This window comes from Ursus arctos, unplaced genomic scaffold, assembly GCF_023065955.2.
Source record: "Ursus arctos isolate Adak ecotype North America unplaced genomic scaffold, UrsArc2.0 scaffold_19, whole genome shotgun sequence".
Lineage (NCBI taxonomy): Eukaryota > Metazoa > Chordata > Mammalia > Carnivora > Ursidae > Ursus > Ursus arctos.
The window spans coordinates 55,237,084-55,257,000 of NW_026622863.1; the positions used below are offsets into that span (position 1 = coordinate 55,237,084).

The 19,917-nt window shown below is 42.5% G+C and overlaps 2 protein-coding genes across 5 annotated transcripts in view; both read left to right on the forward strand.

The window, feature by feature from the left end:
* The window catches only part of LOC113247438 (KRAB domain-containing protein 5-like), a 342,457-nt gene that overhangs the window by 178,291 nt on the left and 144,249 nt on the right, over window positions 1–19,917 (forward strand). The gene's annotated exons all lie outside the window — the stretch shown is intronic.
* Window positions 16,175–19,917, forward strand: part of LOC113247379 (zinc finger protein 675-like) — a 50,560-nt gene continuing 46,817 nt past the window's right edge. The window contains exon 1 of one of the 2 annotated variants that reach the window (XM_044380066.3): window positions 16,175–16,590. In XM_044380066.3, coding sequence (XP_044236001.1) covers window positions 16,576–16,590 — 15 coding nt within the window. In that variant the 5' untranslated portion in view covers window positions 16,175–16,575. The remainder of the gene's footprint in view (window positions 16,591–19,917) is intronic. The other variant, XM_057314008.1, reaches the window with a different exon arrangement.

Sequence of the window (19,917 nt, forward strand, 5' to 3'; positions counted from 1 at the left end):
GCTTGATCTCAGGACCCTGGGATCATGACCTGAGCCGAAGGCAGCCGTTTAACTGACTGAGCCACCCAGGTGCCCCTAGATTGCCTATTCTTTAGTGGTAGGCATAAAGAGTTGTTTAACCCCCAAATTATGCCATTTATGATTTTTTTATAGAGTTATTTATTTATTTATTTATTTATTTATTTATTTAAGAGTGAGTGTGTGTGCACACACACAAGTGGGATGGGAGGGGCAGAAGGAGAGGAAAGAGAATCTCCAAGCAGACTTCCCACTGAGCATGGAGCCCAATGTGGGGCTCAATCCCAGGACCCTGAGATTATGATCTGAGCCCAAATCAAGAGTCAGACACTTAACCAACTGAGCCACCCAGGTGCCCCTGTTATTTTTGATTTTATAAACCAAAAAAATATTGTTGTGGAGAAATGATTTTCCTTTACCATTCAAGATTATTCCATCTGGTCTAAGAATCACATTGTCTTAGGTTACAGGAGAGAGAAAATAAGGTTTAATTATGTGCACACGAAAACCCATAATGAAATTGAGACCCAAAGAAATGACCAAGGCAGTTTTTATACTTTTTAGAGAAAGAGAAAAGATAGCTGTAAGGAAGTGGCAGGATAAATCAAACTTATGTTTGTTCTAGGAATTCTGAAGAGAATTTGGGCTGGAGAAGTAAATTAGTGAAAAGTAACAAGGTTTGCTCATGCAGACTTCTAAGCTTTAAGTTCCCTATCTCTGGTGATAAGAACATCTCTTTACCTCTGGGTACAGAGGGTACCTATCACATGGGAGACTGATGTCCTACTTTCTGGAGAAAAAAAATGGGGTCAGAGTGTTATTTTTGCATTGATTGTTTAAGTAACTTTTAATTCAAAACAATCAGTATGTGAAAGTGGCAGAGGGGCACGCTGCCCTTTTTCCCTACACAAAATTACAAAGATAGAACTGGGATTACCCCATAGGCAGGGACATCAGAAGCCTGGGGCTCTCATTCCACAGCCCTGTCCAGACTCCTCCTCTTCTGCAGCTCTTTTTTTTTTTTTTTTTTTAACTTATTTATTTGACAGAGAGAGAGAGAACACAAGCAGGGGCAGTGGCAGGCTGAGGGAAAGGAAGAAGCAGGCTCCCCACCAAGCAGGGAGTCCTATATGGGGCTCCATGCCAGGACCCCAGGATCATGACCAGAGCTGAAGGCAGACACTTAACCAACTGAGCCACCCAGGCACCCCTCTCCTGCAGCTTTGTCCAGCTCTGGCCCCATTCTGGGCTCCCCTGTCACTGAACAGATTACAGGAGATCAGTTTGGTTCACTGTTCCTCAGGCATCCCACTGGTATTTGCTCATACATTTCTGAAAAACACAAGTAGATATATGGGAGCAAAAACTGAATGTTTTTTGTTTTTTGTTTTTTGTTTTTTTTTTATTAATAATGATTTTTTATTATATTATGTTAGTCACCATACAGTACATCCCCGGTTTTCGATGTAAGGCTCGATGATTCATTGGTTGTGTATAACACCCAGTGCACCATGCAATATGTGCCCTCCTTACTACCCATCACCGGTCTATCCCATTCCCCCACCCCCCTCCCCTCTGTAGCCCTCAGTTTGTTTCTCATAGTCCATAGTCTCTCATGTTTCATTCCCCCTTCTGATTACCCCCCCCAAAAACTGAATGTTTTGGTGCCTAAATTTCTTCCTTATTAAATTCTGGGCTTTAAGATCCAACCCGTTTAGCACCTATTTTCCTTTCCTGAACATTCTGAGCCTTGCTCAGGTTTTGAAAAATACATATACGTATATTTTGCCACATGATCACCAGAATGGAGCTAATGAAAATATTTGTCACCTCACATGGTTAACTTCGTGTGTGCATGTGTGTGTGGTGAGAGCACTTAACATAGTCAATCCTAGCAGGTTTCAAGGGAATAATACAGAATTAAGTATAATCAACACGCTGTATATTAATCCAGTACTTATTCATTTCCCATAAGTGAATCTTGTTGCCATTTGACCAACGTCTCAATATTTTTTCCCACTCTTAGCCCTTGGAAAGAAACGTTCTAATCTTCACATTTATGGTTTTATCTTTTTTTAGATTCCACAAATACGTGGTTTTATATAGTATTTTGTTTTTGTTTTTGTTTTTCTGTGTGTGGCTTATTTAATAAAATGTCCTCCAGCTTCACCCCGTTGCTGCATATGGACAGATTTCCCTCTTTTTTTTTTTAAAAAAAGATTTTATTTATTTATTCGACAGAGAGAGAGACAGCCAGCGAGAGAGGGAACACAAGCAGGGGGAGTGGGAGAGGAAGAAGCAGGCCCATAGCAGAGGAGCCTGACGTGGGGCTCGATCCCATAACGCCGGGATCATGCCCTGAGCCAAAGGCAGACGCTTTAACCGCTGTGCCACCCAGGCGCCCCAGATTTCCCTCTTTTTGGAAGCCAAAATATGTTTTCCATGTGCATGCATGTAATCGCATTGTCTTTACACATTTGAGGTGGAGTGGAATACTAGATCCCAATTAAGGTCACTTTACATGTGGTTTATTTCAGCTGAAGGCAGTTAGGACCTAGAAGACGCAGGAATGTTTACTTTGTTGGTTTTCTGAATGTTTGTTTATTTTTGCTTTGTTGTTGTTTTGCCTCTCTATTAACTGCCTAAAAGAATTTATTTATTTATTTTTAAAGATTATTTATTTGACACAGAGAGAGAGAGAGAATACAAGCATGGGGGAGTGGCAAGGAGAGGGAGAAACAGGCTGCCGCTGAGCAGAGGGCTGGAGAGTGGTGCTCGATCCTAGGACCCCTGGATCATGACCTGAGCTGAAGGCTGATGCTTAACTGACTGAGCCACCCAGGTGCTCCAACAATTGTTACTGTGAATTAATGTCCTGCAACTATTGAAAATGTTCCCTTTGTGACTGATCTACGGGAATCCATGATGCCTATTGAAGAAGGGGTCAGGTTCTGAGATATTTGTGAAGGAGAGCATTTCATGTTTAGGTCCCATCTGAATGCTCTAAGTAGACCAGGGTTAAGAAAGTGTACAGGGGCACCTGGCTGGCTCAGTCAGGTAGCATGCAACTATTGACCATGGGGTTGTGAGTTTGAGCCCCATGTTGGGTGTAGAGATTACTTTTAAAAATGTACGAATAAACAGGATGAATATGTAACCCAGAATAACTGAGAAAATTGTGAAAAAGAAAGAGCCCTATTCTCTAGAATGTGACAAATTTGCTGTTTAAGATGCATGAAAGATCACAGGACATGGGAGCTTTATGTGGCCTGAAATTTGCCTATGTCTACCATCTTCTCATAATTAGATTTATATTGTGATTTACCTTCTTGTGGGTAATAATAGCATAGCAGGCATAACGTGTTCTTTGGCATTCCTGAGGCAGCTGATGTTCAGTTTGTTTATCTGGTTTGCTGCTCTCTGCCAGATTCCTCGTCTATAAAGTAAGCCTTTTCACTCTCAGGGAGGAAGAGTTCCCTCTACCTTTCAAGGTCCCTCTAGCTGGACGAAATCAATTTGACATGAGACAGATCAACTGGAGAAAAGGAAATTCAGTTTTATACATAAGGCAAACTCACACAGGTATGAAATTCCAAAGACAGTGAAGCTACGTGAATTTTTAAATGATATTTTATTTATTTATTTATTTATTTATTTATTTATTTACCTGAGAGAGACAGAGAGAGAGAGCAGGAGGAGGGGCCGAGGGGGAGGGAGAAAGAGAGTCTCAAGCATACTCCACTCTGAGCACAGAGTCTGATTCGGGGCTCAATCTTACAACCCTGAGATCATGACCTGAGGTGAAATCAAGTGTCAGACGCCCAACCAACTGAGCCAGCCAGGTGCCCCTACAAGAAGTTCATATGAGCTAAGGAGAGGGGTAGCAGGAAGGTGAGAGGAGATAGTTGGAAAACAAATGTTGTCCTATTTGTTACAGGTAAGTGTCTTTGGTAAGGAGGAATTTCTATTAATATATCTCTTCCTGGTACAGGCTCTCCTTTCCATGGAAATTTAGGCGGTTGAAGGAGAGGTAAGGAGCTTTTCCTGAATCTACCTAATCTGGGTGTTGATTGCTTTTCACTTAAAATAACCTTCCTGCCATAGTGGTCTAACTTGTGGTGGTCTACCCTTGGCCCTTACACCCCTTTAACATTCATATATCTTGGAGGGTTTGCTGAAAGTTGTGCAGAAACCATCACATTTAATCTGGAAAGTCCCCTTTCTTCTGGGTTTTTCTGTGCTTGTAGTTTGCCTGAGAACATGCAAGGTCTCACCTTTGTGAACTGGAGATCCTGGCTTTTGTCAGCAGAGGTTCTAAATCACATTTCCATCTTGTAAGTTTCTATTCTATTCCACACTCACGTCACAGACATACTCTTCTTTGTACTTCTTTGTGTTTTCAGAAAAAGAGAACAAAAATCACATTAGTAACACGTTTATGTGAAAATTAATAACAGGAAATTGCACTGACATGGAGTCAGGAGGTTTAGCAGATCGTATAGTCGATTACAGACCCAACAGGAAGAGATGGACTTGACCTGAAATGAACCTGACCTCATACAGGTGTACTACTCTACTGTCTCAGCCTTTGGAAGAGACTCTTTGCTTATTCCCCGCACCCCTGGGGAAACAGCTCAGCTAATGAAAAAGCACCACACTTCAAACTCCCAGTTTACTCCGATGGACTTTTAGCTTACAACACCCTCACAACTTAACTCTTTTCTCCTTAAAAAGTGTACCTCTCCTTTGTTTCTTGGACTTGCCCACAGTTTTGTCTCACCTTGTGTGTCCTGGATTGCAAGTCTCTTTTATTTCCGCATAAAGCCATCTTCTGCTGGTAAGACAACTGGTGATTTTTGTTTTTAAGAGTAACAGTCAACTGTCTTAAAATTCTAAAATTTAGCACAAATAATAATTGAAACAAAATTTCAGTGAAATATAATGCTAAGAAGTAATGGCTATTTTATTTGTACGGTGTGTGTTTATCTTCATAGCGTGATTAAATGACAGAAGCATTATCATCCATAAATAGATTTACAAGCTTTATGCCATTGAAAATATTTCTTAATTTTGGGACACCTGTGTGGCTCAGTCAGTTAGGCGTCTGACTTTGGCTCAGGTCATGATCTCAGGGTCCTGGGATTGAACCCTGCCTCCAACACCCTGCTCAGCAGCAGGGAGTCTGCTTGTCCTTCTCCTTCTGCCTTCTTTCTGCTCATGCTCTCACTCTGTCTGTCTCTCTCAAATAAATAAATAAAATCTTTAAAAATATATATTTCTTAATTTCAGTCCACTATGACAACTTTCTACTCTATCACTTTCAATGTGTACGTAATCATTTTTTATGGTATGGATACATGCCAAAAATGTGAAAGGTATTAGTGCAGCTGAACCAAATGGCGGTGTGTGTACCTGATGGGTGGCCAGCCAATAACTGCAACTGAGATTTTGCAGTGAAGGAAGGTTGCCTTTTTGTTGGTGTGATGCCTCCCGGGACAAGGGGGCGCTAAACTTCTGATCTCTTCCAGTGGCTTGCAAGTGAGGGTTTTTAAGGGCAAAATTTGGGGCAGGGGTCTCCTGAGAAGGTGGATGCCATTGACTGGAGGCCCATGGGGTCGTGTTAGCAGGGGTCTCCTGAGAAGGTGTGTGTCCATAAGGTGATGTTAGCAGATGGTATGTAATAACTTCTGGTGCTGCCTTCCCTGGCACTCTGGAGTCCATTCCATCTCAGTAGACTTGGAGTCTGAAAAAGACCTTTATTCTTTGTGTTCGAGATTTTATTAGGTGCATCTTGTGATTATATCCATAAGGTAGTGCTGATTAACCATTTGTAAGCTAGTGGGGTTGCATTCCTCTCTCTTGAGCCTATGTGTATGTGTTCTTTGGTCAGTTCAGCTGTGCCTGGTGGGCATTGTAACCTCTAGTGTTTATTCTTTTATCTGAACTGACAAAGATAGATGGTGGCCTCAAATACCCTTTTTTTTTTTTTAGTCATTAGTCACTCTTGGGGGACAGGGTAATGACTGCCCTAGCTACTTCCTGCTCACAAGGGGCTCACAATGACCACTCTAGCTACATGGTCCTCACAGGACTTGAGGAATAAAACTGCCTTGTACCCCATTGAAGGTATTCCCTAGTACTAGCTTGAGCCCTCATTCTTCACAGAGCTATTATTTTGAAACTCTCATGGATAGTCTTATTTTTTTTTTTTTTTTAGATTTTATTTATTTATTTATTTATTTGACAGAGAGAGAGACAGCCAGCGAGAGAGGGAACACAAGCAGGGGAAGTGGGAAAGGAAGAAGCAGGCTCATAGCAGAGGAGCCCGATGTGGGGCTCGATCCCAGGACTCCGGGATCACGCCCTGAGCCGAAGGCAGACGCTTAACGACTGAGCCACCCAGGCGCCCCTCTCATATACAGTCTTAGAACAGCATCTTACTCTCTACTTTGTACCAAGGTAAATTAGGAAGATAATTGACAAAAGTGTCAATCCAAATGGAAAAATCAGTTTTAACATATACTGTACCCCTTGAGGAATCCAGGAGAAGAGGCTGTTGAGTTTAATAATTCTTGCAACATCGACCTAATTCCATGGGGAACGTATGAAAATCAGGAACCATTCCTGATTTGACCCTGTGACGTCAGCTGGAATTCAGTGTGCCTCTGTGCCCAGAGCAGTTTCAATATGCTTATATATAAACCGTCACCCTTTGTACAGAAGTGCGTATATTATTTATAGCATCTAGACATTGTACCATTAGTTTAGAGTGAGTCTAAATAGGTCACTATACACAACAAAAAGGTAACAATTTGTATGGTGAACAAGTAAAATGGCTGATGTCATAGCTACAAACGTTAGAGTCAATTTAAGCCAAGAATTTCTAGAAGTAAACCACATAGCTAGTATTTCTTTAAGCCTGGGTGTCGGGCCATCCAAGGGTGATACTCGGTTCTCTACACGATCACTCCCCTGGGATGAAGGCTGAACATCCCGTGTATATACCGACACAAGTCCCTCCTTGTGATGTCATCAGCATATCTGAAGTCATCTTATTTCGTAAAACAGCTTTTCTCACTAGTGGGACTTCTGAGTTTATCAAAGAAATTGCATGATTAAAACACAGGTAAATGGTTGAAAGAAATTATAAACCTGGTGTCTGGGTCCTGAGTGCTGCCCGTGGGAAGATGTGTAGATGTTGGGCTTGAAGTCTCTTCAGATGGAGTGAGCACAGGTAGTGGCGATGGGAGACATTTTCCTGGTCTGCAGTTGGAGCGTCTCTGTGTTTTCTGAGTGGCGCAGAGGGCAACAGCCAAGAAGTGGCCCACCGTAAACATGGGCCATTGTGGCAATTTCTCCGAGTAGACCTGGACTCTTCTAGCTTTAGTTTGCAGGAAAGAAGGGCAGTTTAAGTTCTCAGTGACTTCAAGTCAAGAGACTGGAGAAAATTGGGAACCTTAGTGTGAAGAGTCATAGCCAGATACTCCAGGAAATCAAAGAATTCAGGATCCAGTCCAGTTTTATGGCAAACAACAAACATTTAGAAATAGCTCATCCAAGGGGCGCCTGGGTGGCTCAGTCAGTTAAGCAGCCAACTCTTCATTTTGACACAGGTCATGATCTTAGGGTTGTGGGATCGAGCTCCTCATGGGCTCCGAGTTCAGGAGGGAGTCTGCTTGGGGATTCTATTTCCCTCTGCCTCTGCTCCTCCCACTATTCACGCACATTCTCTCTCTCTCTCTCACACACACACATAAATAAATAAATCTAAAGAAAAACTAAAAAAAAAATAAAAATACTTAATGAGAACTGGAATCTAACATCCATAAAGGTGTATTGCTAAAATATAATTTTTCTCTCTGATATTATCCTCATTTTTACCAAAGATAGTCAAATTATGACTAATTTTCTTGTAAAATAAACCTGTTTTGACAAACTTGGCCTAATTATTTATGTAAGGGCAACAAGAACAGTGATTGGCTATATAGGCTCTTTTAGATCTACTTTGCTGGAACTCTTTGTAAGAAATTTCAGATTAAAAAAAAAAAAGAAATTTCAGATTTAACATTTAACTGACTTTGAGGCTAAGAAGCCAAGCCACATACCTGCCATCAGACTCACCTACTTCTCTTGTTGAGGTCCCCAAAATATCTTAAGGTTCTTGAGCCTGCCAGGAAGTGACCACATGATGGATTCTTTAAATATATATGTCCTTTATATTGGCTATATTAATATATGCATGAAATTATAAATCTTATCATGTCTTTGAAATGTAAACAGAGCCCACAATCTCCTGAGACTGAAGAAAAGTGTGAAAAAAAAAAAAAAAGAAAAAGGAAAAGGGGGGAAAAGCCCTTTCAAAATACAAACTGCTGAAAGAACTTTTATGCCCAGACTTTAGCATCTCTGATAACAGGCAGATATGCTCCAAATATCCACCTTGGAGAAATTAGATACTCTTTCTCTGCCCTTGTTATAAATTTTCTACCCCATCTTCTCTAGGACCTCAGAACCAATCTTTGACATGAGAACTTTAGGGAGAAGCTCTTCATAAAAATGAATGAATGAATGAATGAATGAATGAATGAATGAATACAGGGAAGTATTTAAAAATTGGGCCTATAATGTCCTCTCCACAAATAGGAAAACAAAATTGAGATTTTGTTTACATCTTGTCTTCTTTGTGTGTGTGTCCATATATGCTGTAAATGTAAGATATTTTCTCTACCTCCAAGTGGTATTGCTAAAATTAATATGTGAAGGAGCTCTACTTAGTTGGTTTGAAGGCAAGTTCTTGTAGGATTGGATATTCTAAAAGTCAGAAAGATAGGAACTAACCCAAATGTTTCTCAAGTTCATGTGATCTGGGAAAATATTCTGTATTAAAGCTAATTTAAGGTTGCTGGTTGAACTAAAATAGACATGTCTTGGGGTGCCTGGGTGGCTCAGTCTGTTAAGAATCTGACTTTTAACTTAGGTTCAGATCATGATCTCAGGGTCATGAGATGGAGCCCTATTGCGGGCTCCACGCTGGTTGGGGAGGGGGAGGAGTCTTCTTCCCTTCCTCTCCCTCTTCGCCTGCCTCTCCCCCCACCCCTGCCCCTGTGTGCCTGCCTGTGAGCATTTGAGTGCACTGTCTCTGTTTCTCTTAAATAAATAAATAAATAAATAAATAAATAAATCTTTTAAAAAATACATAAATAAATTAGACATGTCTTTAGAGTTACCAGCATTAACTATAAGTTTTTTTTTAATTCTATTTGTGTTTATTGAAAGTCAAATAAGTTCATGGTATTTCTGTTGCAAAATTTATCCAAAAAAAAAAAAATTAGAATAATGTTAGGCTATGTCTAATGCCTCAAAGTTTTAGTGGGTAATCTAAGCATAATTTTTAACACCAAGTAAATTAAATAGATGGAGGGGCACCTGGTTGGCTCAGTCAGTGGAGAAAGCAACTCTTGATCTTGGGGTTGAGAGTTCAAGGCCCATGTTGGGTATAAAGCTTACTTTAAAAAAAATTAAATAGATGTAAAAAATATAATAAAAATTTAAAAATTAAAACTAAAATTGAAAAATTAAATAGATGTAAGTAAAATAAAAAGGTTTGTAGGTAAACTTTTAATAGCTTCTAAATCTTTGGTAACCTAAAATTTTAAAGTTTTGCTAAGTTCAACGATGAGTAAAGTTCAGTTCATGGATAGTCCAGATCATTTCAGAATAAGATAAAATATTAAAACATTAAGTACTGAACATAGTTTATCTATTTTTATCTTATCATAAAGAAACTAAAGATAAATATGGGTCTGTTAATAAACATGTATTTTGCTTTATTAAAAGATTGTACTATGAAAATATATATACATGTTTCTAAAAATTTTGAATTATATCCATAAATTGGCAATCTAAAGAATTCTGTTTTAACAGACATTTCACCATTGCTTCCTACTTAATTTACACTAGAAATAAGGTTTCTAAGCATTAAGAGTTCTAATAAATGTAATTAAGACTATTCGAAATAATAAGGGAAATAACTCGGTAGGCAAGGAAAGTTACGAGCTGAGTTTTTGGTAAGAAAAATGATGAGGACGGGCACTTGCGTGGCTCAGTCGTTGGGCGTCTGCCTTTGGCTCTGGTCATGATCCCAGTGTTCTGGGATTGAGCCCCGCGTCAGGCTCCCTGCTCAGCGGGAGGCCTGCTTCTTCCTCTCCCACTCCCGCTGCTGGTGTTCCCTCTCTCACTGCCTCTCTCTGTCAAATAAATAAATAAAATCTTAAAAAAAAAAAAAAGAAAAAAGAAAAATGATGAGGAATAAAAATACATATTCATTGAGAGAAAAGAAAATAGTTTTGTCCCCAAATAAGACTGGTTCTTTACAGAGGACAAAAAATAGGACAAAATCTGAATGTAAAAAAGAAAGTTGTAGGTTTATGTTGAAAGAATCTTTGGAAGGAATTTTATGTGTGGTCACATAAATTTTATGCATGTCTCCTCCCCCATAAGCTGAAAATCAGGTACAACTGGGGCAGCAGGACCTGTCTTTATTCTAGAGCTTCTGTCCTTAATAACCATGATTGACCACCAATCCTCAACACAATGCCAGCATCCCAAAATTGCTGATAAGGAGACATCCACCTGGCAGTGAACAGAAAGCAAAGAAGGAGAGAGAGTTTGGAGCCCAGACTCTATTTCAGGGAGAAAGGTGATGGATCAGGTGGGGAGAACTCCCCAGAGAGTCACCAATGGACTGATCTTCCCCTCTTGGGTGTCTCGGTTTCTTCCAGCAGCAGTCTAGAACTGCCGTGGGGACTTGGAGCCCTCAATGATCTATCCTTACGTGTGTATCCGCTGGTGATCCAGAAATCAGTTATCATGGGGGGATTTCCCTGGGAGACTGCGGGCATCAAGGAAAAACCTCAGACACTTTCCCTCAGTGAGTTTCCTCCCAACTACCAGGCTTGAAATGGTCCAGAGGTCGGGATAAAGAAAGCGTGCACTTATTACAGTGAAAGCGAAGCCCCAGAGCCAGTTAGAGCAGCAGCAAGGGAATGGGGAGCAAGCTCCAGGAGTCCGAGTTCTAGGCTGGTGAACAGCTGAGTGAGCCTTGGTGCGTGCTTGCAGGGCTGACTGCTCTGCCTGGGGATTCCCAGACAAGCAGACGCTACAGCCAGGCAGAGAGAAGTAATTCAGTGGGAAGAAAGAACAGGTTCCCGGGCCGTTCTTCCAGTTTTCCTTCTTGCCTGGGGGAACAGACCAGTTACACAGAAAAGCACAGGCAGAAATGACATCGCTGTTACAGCAACTCTGTTTCCCAGACGAGGAACTTAGCAGGTCCTGAAAGTCAAAATGCTGCACGGACTCAATTTGGGGGTATTGCTGTTCCCCTGAATGTCCCTTCCTCGTCGCCAAGATGGCAAAGTGGGACATTTTAGGGCAGCCTGCCCTTGTCCCTTACCCAAACTCGGGAAGACAAAACTGGTAATAGTGCATAGGCAGGGAGATCAGAAGCCTTAGAGAGCTCTCCCTCCACAGCACCCCCCCCCCCCAGATCCCTGCTCCTTTGAAGCTTTGCCCAGGCTTGGCCCCACCCTCGTCTCTCCCCTCATTGAACAGAGGAGAGCAGATGAGAGTTTGGTTTGTCGCTCCTCCCACATTGTAAGCAGAGAGAGTTAGGGGTCCCCAGCCAAAGAAAGAGAAGTTGTTTTAAGTCCCCAGCTATTTCCTGTGATCTATGCCTTATGGGCTCTGCTTGTCCTCGCACACTTCCGGCAGAGCTTCCTGGAATGTGTCAGAACCACAGAGCAATGCAAAAACCTCAGTAGTTCAGGAATTTAAGGGAACAAAGGGAATGAGAAAACTAACAGTCTGGCCTAACCTTATCAGAGACGATTAATCAGTGGCACAAATTTCCAGCGCTGTTTCAAAAGCAAGCAGGCCCTGCATTCCTTTCCTGAGATAAGGAACCCAGAGCCTCATTCCATTTGCACCCGCGCTGAGAGCTCGCTCCACAACCCTTCCCCTAGTCTGACAGTTACCTCTGCCTCCTGATAATGTTAGAGCCTCCGTCGTGGGAGGAGCACGAGACTCATTAACATAACATAGGATGCCTGTAGACGCGGTCACCTGCTCATTAACATAACATAGGATGCCCGTAGACACGGTCACCTGTGCCACCCCATGCCTGCCTCTACCTGGGATGACAGAACTCCTCATTCTGAATATTCATCCTAACCCTAAATTAAAGGAACCCACTCATCCCTGCTCAGGGAGTCATGGCTTTGGAAGTTCTTCCCAGTGATCTTTTTATTTGCTGCAACCCAAAAGCTGATATATGGGAGCAAAGAACTGTATGTTTGGTTTCCAAATTGTCTTATCAGGTTCTGTGCTTTAAGAGCCAACCGATTCAGCACCCTGTTTCCTACTTCTGAACATCCTGTAGTTGCTCAAGTTTTTTGTTTTTTGTTTTTAAAGATTTTATTTATTTGACAGAGAGAGAGAAAGCGTAGGGGCGGGGAGCAGCAGAGGGAGAAGCAGACTCCTCTCCGAGCAGACGCAGGATTCTGTCCCAGGACCCTGGGATCAAGACCTGAGCTGAAGGCAGATGCTTAACTGACTGAGCCACCCAGGCACCCAGTTGCTCAAGTTTTAAAAAATAAATACAAATATACATTGTGAAATGACTACCACAATCGAGCTAACGAACACATACCTCACCTCACATAGCTAAGATCTGCGTGTGCGGTGAGAACATTTAACAAGCTCTCTCCTAGCAAATCTCAAGTACATAATACACTACTATTAATTATAGCCAGAGTGATGCGTATTAGACCTGGAACTGACCTATTTAGCATCGCTCCTAACTCAGGAAATGAACAGGTGAGCCCTGGTACACTGCCTTGGCCAAGAGCTCTGTCCAAGGGAATGAATCCCAAGGGGGCAGGACAAAATGAAAGGATAGCTCCTGGCTGGGTTTGCCCACACTGTTGCTGAAAAAACTCCTATAAACCCATCACAAGAGAAGCCAAGAACTCAAGAGATAAGAGATTGGAAAAGCGAAAGGGAAAAATGTATTTTGGGGAGAGGAGGTAGGGCCAAGCCTTCATAACTGACCTCTCTACCAATGGGCTGGACACCTAGTGTTTTATAGGGAGAGGTTCAGGGGGGCACAAGCAAGAGAGCAGGCAGGGAGCACATGATCATGCGTGGGGGTTGGTATGTGTTCAGTGCAAGATCATGAGCAGAGAAGGAGCAGAGAAGGGGTTAAGGTCTTGCAGGCGTTCTGTTGCTATCAGGGCTTTTCTGGTCTGGCGATTGGAACGTTCTGGTCATTTCAAAACATCTTCATCAACGCCTAAAAAAAAAAGTGTGATAAAAAGTAAGAATAATGGGTTTCACAGCATGAGTTAAGCGGTCTTATGTATTTCTGGTTTTAACTGTTGGGGTCTGCAGTTGAGCAAGAGGGCTAGCTGACAGACCTTCGGTAATTATTTATCCTGCCTAAGTGAATCTTTTACCATTTGACTAGCATCTCAACATTTCCCTCATCCTCAGCCCCTGACAACAGACATGCTAATCTTCACATTTATGATTTTAACTTTTTATGGATTCCACATATATGTGGATTATATGTGATTATATACAGACTTGTGTTTTTTTCCTGTGTTTGGCTTATTTAACTTGGCAAAATGTCCTCTGAGTACATCCTGTTGCAAATGGAAATAGTTCCTCACTTTTGAGGCTGAAATAGACATGCACACACACACGCACACACACACATTATCTTTTTCTTTTTTCTTTTCTTTCCTTTCCTTTCTTTTTTTTTTTTTTTTTTTTTTTTTAAAGATTTTATTTATTCGACAGAGAGAGAGACAGCCAGCGAGAGAGGGAACACAAGCAGGGGGAGTGGGAGAGGAAGAAGCAGGCTCATAGCGGAGGAGCCTGATGTGGGACTCGATCCCGTAATGCCGGGATCACGCCCTGAGCCGAAGGCAGACGATTAACCGCTGTGCCACCCAGGCGCCCCTCCTTTCTTTTTTCTTAGTAGGCTCCATGCCCAGTATGGAATCCAGTGCAGGGCTTGAACTCACAACACTGTGATCAAGAGTCGAATGCTTAACCAACTAAGCCACTTTTCTTTATTCATTCAGGAGAGAATATGTGAGGTCAAAATAAATCACTTTGCATGTGGATTGTTTTGAGTTGAAGGCGGTTAAGACCCAGCAGAATCAGGCAATGTTATTTTGCCTCTTATTTAACTGCCAAAGAAATTAGATAGGGGACCTCAATCAAGAAGAGAGCTAATACTAGAGATAATGTTTTTTTATGAGAAAGAGTCACCTGCCTGTTGTGGAAAACATTTACCAACATTTGCTATTTCCTTTTTCCTGTGACTATACTTCCCCCTTTTTGAAATTCTAAATTCTGAATTCTGCCCCCTTCTCCTTAGGTCAGAATGGCATATCAGCATCCTTTGCTTATCTTGGAGTCTAGTATCTTTGGGGTTCTTATAATGAATAAATTAAATATGTTTTTCTCCCGTGAATAATCTGTTTTATGTCAGTTTAATTATTAGACCAGCCAAAGAATCTAGAAGGAAGAAAAGAGTTTTCCTCTCTACACATTCATCCCAATCCGTAGGACAACTGTAGTAAGACCACTTCATATTTTATAGTGAGAAACCACTTACTATTATCTAGAATGGCTAACACAGAAAAAAAAAAAGGACAATATCAAATTTCAGTGGAAATGCTGAGCAATTAGAATTCTCATACATTGCTGATAGGAGTGTAAAAAGTGGATTCACTTTAGAAAACTGGCAGTTACTCATGAAAATAAGCATTTACCTACGAAAGGGTGATGTAGGAAATATGTTGGGGCTCAGAGCCCACGGCCAAGAAAGAATTGAGTCATCTTTGGTGCAAAAACGTGGTTTTATTACTCACCATTTTTATTAATGAGACAGGACCCCTGGGCCGAAAGAGCTGCACTGAGGTCACGAGGAAAGGCAGATTATACACTTTCAAGTGGAGAGGGGGGTGAAGGATAATGTAAGTCTCTAGGGAATTTTGGAAGCAAGATTTCCAGGACCTTGAGGGGTTAGGTAAAGGTCATTTATTACTGTCTAATAAGACCTTAGTCATGAGACCCTTAAGATGTGTATCAGTGGGCCATATGCTTAGAGGATGATTGCCAACGTATATCTTGGGGGGTAGAGATAACGGAAGTTTCCAAAATAATTTTTATATGTTAAAGTAGACTTACAGGATCCTGGGGGTTGGGCTAAGATTGTCTTTAGCCCTTTGCAAAGTATTAACATCAAGGCAGCTGAGCTTCACTCTACCTGCTTTAAGGACTTGTCAATGGGCTGTAGGAAATAAAGATATTGAATTTTTTCTCTTGCTTTTGCTTCCACATCAAGGGGAGCATTTTGTCACCCCAAAATACGTCTTTTTGGCATCAGGATTATTTTAGACTGGTTATTTTATAGATACAGCAGATGAAGGTGCCTGGTTTGCTTTCCAATGCTTCCCAATATGATCGCGTGTGGAGTTTCAAAAAGGATCCTATCTGGCGGCTCCCCCTCAGATTCTGTCCATTGGTTTGGGCCAAAACAGCAGTGTTGTGTTAATGAAGGGCTCCAGGTGATTCTCAGTGAGGCCAGGGGTAAGCACCAGGGCTTCCCGTTATTTTATGAGAGTTGAGTCAGGCTTTGGCTCAAGGAGAGGTAACAGGGTCTCTGCTCCATGAGTCTGGGAGGGTCAGGTCTACGCAGCACGCGGTTCCTATGCTGTAGAACCCGTGGGCGTCTGTGGGACGTGAGGCCCCTTGAGAGTGTTGCTGGGTGGCCTGGGGAGACCCTGGCCCATCCCAAACATGCTGCTGAAGTGTCCTCCTCTTGTCACAGGAAACAATTCAGGGGCATACAGAGCACAGCAAATGAGTGCCGCCAACAGGAAAGTTTACTGACACGAAGTACACTCTCGAGATGCGCGAGCAGGAGATCCCGAGAGAGAGCCGGGAGCCCGCGGCTTCGGCTTTCTCTGCGTGACTGACAGTTGTTACCCAGCGGGTGGACTATTTACTGCTCGGGGTGGGAATTTCTCGAGAGCAGGGTTTCCGCGCCTTTTCTTCCTTATTTGGTCAGGCGCTTCCGGTCGTGGCGCCCGCCATCTTGGGCCCGGCTGGTTGGATCTGGCTTCTCGGGCGCTGCTGCCCGGAGGGGCCTCTGGCTTCGCTCGTCGGTGCCCGCGGCGGTCCCCTCGCTCTGGTCCAGGGATCCGGTGAGAACCCGGCTGACCGCCGACCCTCACCAGAGCAGAGCCGGGGAAGCTCAGGGATCGGGCTCCGCGTAGGAGCTCATGGTTGCTGCCTGGCTCCTGACACAAAGGACGAGGAAGTTGGGCCTTTTCTGCATTTCGCGGTCCTGCCTGCAGGCGACCGGTTTACGTGTGACGAGCCTCTGCTGGTGGCTCTCAGGGCATTTTCTCCGGATGCGGCTGTGATTTCTCCACGAATCTGCCCCGGGCAAGAAATCCCGAGAACGAGGTGAAAGGAGAAGAAATGGCCCGTTCTCAGGTAAGCCTTGCGTCCCAGGTCAGAGGCCCTGTCATCCTTCCCTCCTGGAATTCCAAAGCAATTAGAAGTTGCAAATGTCGATTCCTCTAGTTCTGACGTTCCTATCCTAGGAGCGTTTTCACCTATTTTAAAAAACCTTTTAAAAAAAGGATATTGAGGGGTGCGTGGGTGGCTCGGTCCATAAGACGTGGGACTCTTGATTGTTGGCTCAGGTCGTGATCTTGGGGTGGTGAGACTGAGCCCCGCGTGGGGCTCCCCACTGGCTGGGGAGTCTGCGTCTCTCCTCCCTTTCCCCCTCTCACCCCTTTCCCCCCTGCTCAGGGGCGCATGCACGCACTCTCTCTCCCTCTCTCTAAAATAAAATAATTTTTTTTAAAGGATACTGAAATTTAGCTCTTTAGGATACTTTGCCATATTCCAGAGCCCTCTTTCCCTTCCCTCCGACCTGGCTCCCAGTAGAACACGCACAGTCGTCAGTGTGAATTAATGTCTTGCATCTATCAAGAATGTGCCCTCTGTGACAGAGCCACAGGGGAAAGCAGTGAATGAAAGATTTCTGTTGTGGCCGTGGTCGAGTCCTGGGATATCAGTCAAGGGGAACATCTCACGCCTAGGTCCCATCTGGGTACTTTAATGGCTGTGCGTACACCAGGATTAAGAAAAGGCACAGAGAAGCAGGATGGGTATGCGTCCCAAATAACTCAGAAAGTTCTGGAAAAGAAACAGCCTTGCTGTTCAGAATGTGGAAGAAAGATGTTCTATTTAAACTACACTAGAAGGGCGCGTGGGTGGCTCAGCCGGTTAAGTGACCGACTTTTGATTTCAGCTCAGGTCGTGATCGCAGGGTCGTGGGACTGAGCCCAACGTCTATCTCCCACGCTCAGTGGGGAGTCTGCTTGAGATTCTTTCCCTCTGCCCCTCCCCCCCGCTCGCACTTCCCCTCCCGCTCTCTTAAATCTTTAAAAAAAAAAAAAAAACCCCAAAAATACACTGGACATTACAGGACATGGGCGCTACATGTGGCTTGTGATTTGTATAAATCCACTGTTTTCTCATAATTAGATTCATAATTCTGATTTACTTTCGGGGGCAGTGATAATATGTCCTTCCGTGTGTTGCAGGCACTGATACCGATTTGCTTCATTGCAGCTGATGTTAACGTCTTTTACTTGGCTTGGTGCTCTCTGCCAGATTCCTCCTGTATAATGTAAATATGTCTCTCAGTCTTTCATAACGATTAGATGGATTTACTGAGAGATGTTCAGAAGCCATCACATTCAAACTGGAAATTCCTTTCTTCGGAGTTTCTCTTTGCTTGTAGTTTTCATTGGAAAATGAAGGCTCTCTCTCTTGAGCCCTGGAGATACTGACTCTGGGAGTGGTGTTTGTAAATAATTCAGGCCGTTGTCCTGCAAGTTTCTCTTTTACTCCACATCCATGTCTCAGACATACTCTCTTTGTGTTTTTAGAAAAAGAAAATCACGTAATTAACATGTTCGAGTGTCTTAAAATTCTAAAACCTAACCTAGCATAAGTGATGATTGGAGGAAAATGTTTAGTGAAATACTAGACTCAGAAATGTTAGCGGTTTTCTTTTTATCCCCAAATTTTTATTTAAATTCTAGTTTGTTAACGTACATATAGTGTATAGCTGTTTTCTTTATAGCATTCTGTGTGTTTGTCTTTATAGTGTGATTAAAAGACAGAAGCATCATCACACATGGATTTATAAATTTTATAGCATTGAAAAGGTTTCTTCAGTTACTATGACAGTTTTATACTGTCACTTTTAATGTGTATGTAATTGCTTTTTACATGTGTGGATTTGTGCATAAAATGTAAAAGGTAGATCAGTTTTGTGTCAATGCCTTCTTGTTTTCATCTCTCTTCTCAGATGGCAGCAGGCTTGTCTCTGGATATTGTCCTGGGTGTCATTTTAGATCGACTGTAGGTCAGACAACCCAGATTAAAAACTAATACCTTCCATGTACTGGATGTTTGTCAAAATATTCTCATAAAAAGAAGAGTATGTTCTGTTAGATTATTATTACTTGTGCATTAATTTGTGAAAAGTCATTAGAATGCTATCTAGTAACCAGTAAATGCTCAAAAAGTATTGTGCCGTTCTTGCTATTATAGTAGAACCTGTAATTGCTTTAAAATGCCTTCAGTTTCAAGTCCTCCAGGAATTCTTAGAGTTCTACCTGTTTGTTATTTAAAAAAAAAAAAAAAAATGTATCCCTTGGCCCATAGGCCGCTGCCTCCACCAGAAGTGCAGACTCCGATCCCACTCCAGAAGTCTGGAACAGAATCTGCATTTTTACAAGACCTATAATGCACTGTTGTGAAATTCTAACTCACATTAGAATTTGATAAGTACGTTTGTAACCCACTAAAACATTCCACCTAAGAAGTAGACACAACTTACACTGTATGATACAAATGCAGTTCTCAATAATGTGTATGCTTGTGTTGATGCCTTCATTGGACAAGTTATCTTAGGCAAACGCACAGTATTTATAATGGTTTTGTGGTTCATATGCCATCCTCTTACCTCAGAGCTAGAAAATATGTTAGAGTACATTAGTGTGTTAAAAATTATCTTTTGGGGACGCCTGGGTGGCTCAGATGATTAAGCATCTGCCTTCAGCTCAGGTCATGATCTCCAGGTCCTGGGATAGAGCCCCACCGAGGGCTCCCAGCTCAGCAGGGAGTCTGCTTCTCCCTCTGCCTCAGCCCCTCCCCCCTGCCTGTGTTCTCTCTGTCTCTGTCTCTCTCTCTCTCAAATGAATAAATCTTTAAAAAAAAATTATCTTACGGATACAGCAGGAAACACACCTAAGCTACAACCAGTTTTTCTTAATATAACCGAACGAACATGAGTTCACTCCTTGGTGAGTCACAGATAGAAAGCACACCAGGTAAAGTTGTGACACAAAGGAAATATTATTTGCAGCAAATAAGGAGATCGTTGGGAATAACTTCCAAAGCCTTGACTCCCCAAGCAAGGGTGAGTGGGTTCCTTTTATTTAGGATTAGGATGAATATTTAGAAAAGGGAGCCTTGTCATTTTTTGTAGAGGTGGGCATTAGGTCGTGCACATGCCTTAAGAAACCCAGTCTGTATACTTTGTGTGTTATGTAAATGAGTGGAGATTCAGTATTATTATGAGGTAAAGGTAACTCGGTCACTTCATGGTCCATCTGCAGGTGTGATTTGGAGGTTAAGCTCAAACTGGTCTGGGCCACTGGAACTCTTTGTCAGAGCAGTCCTTATTGCTTGAGGAAGTTTCCATTATGGGGGGCTATGCCCATCAGGTCTTTTGCC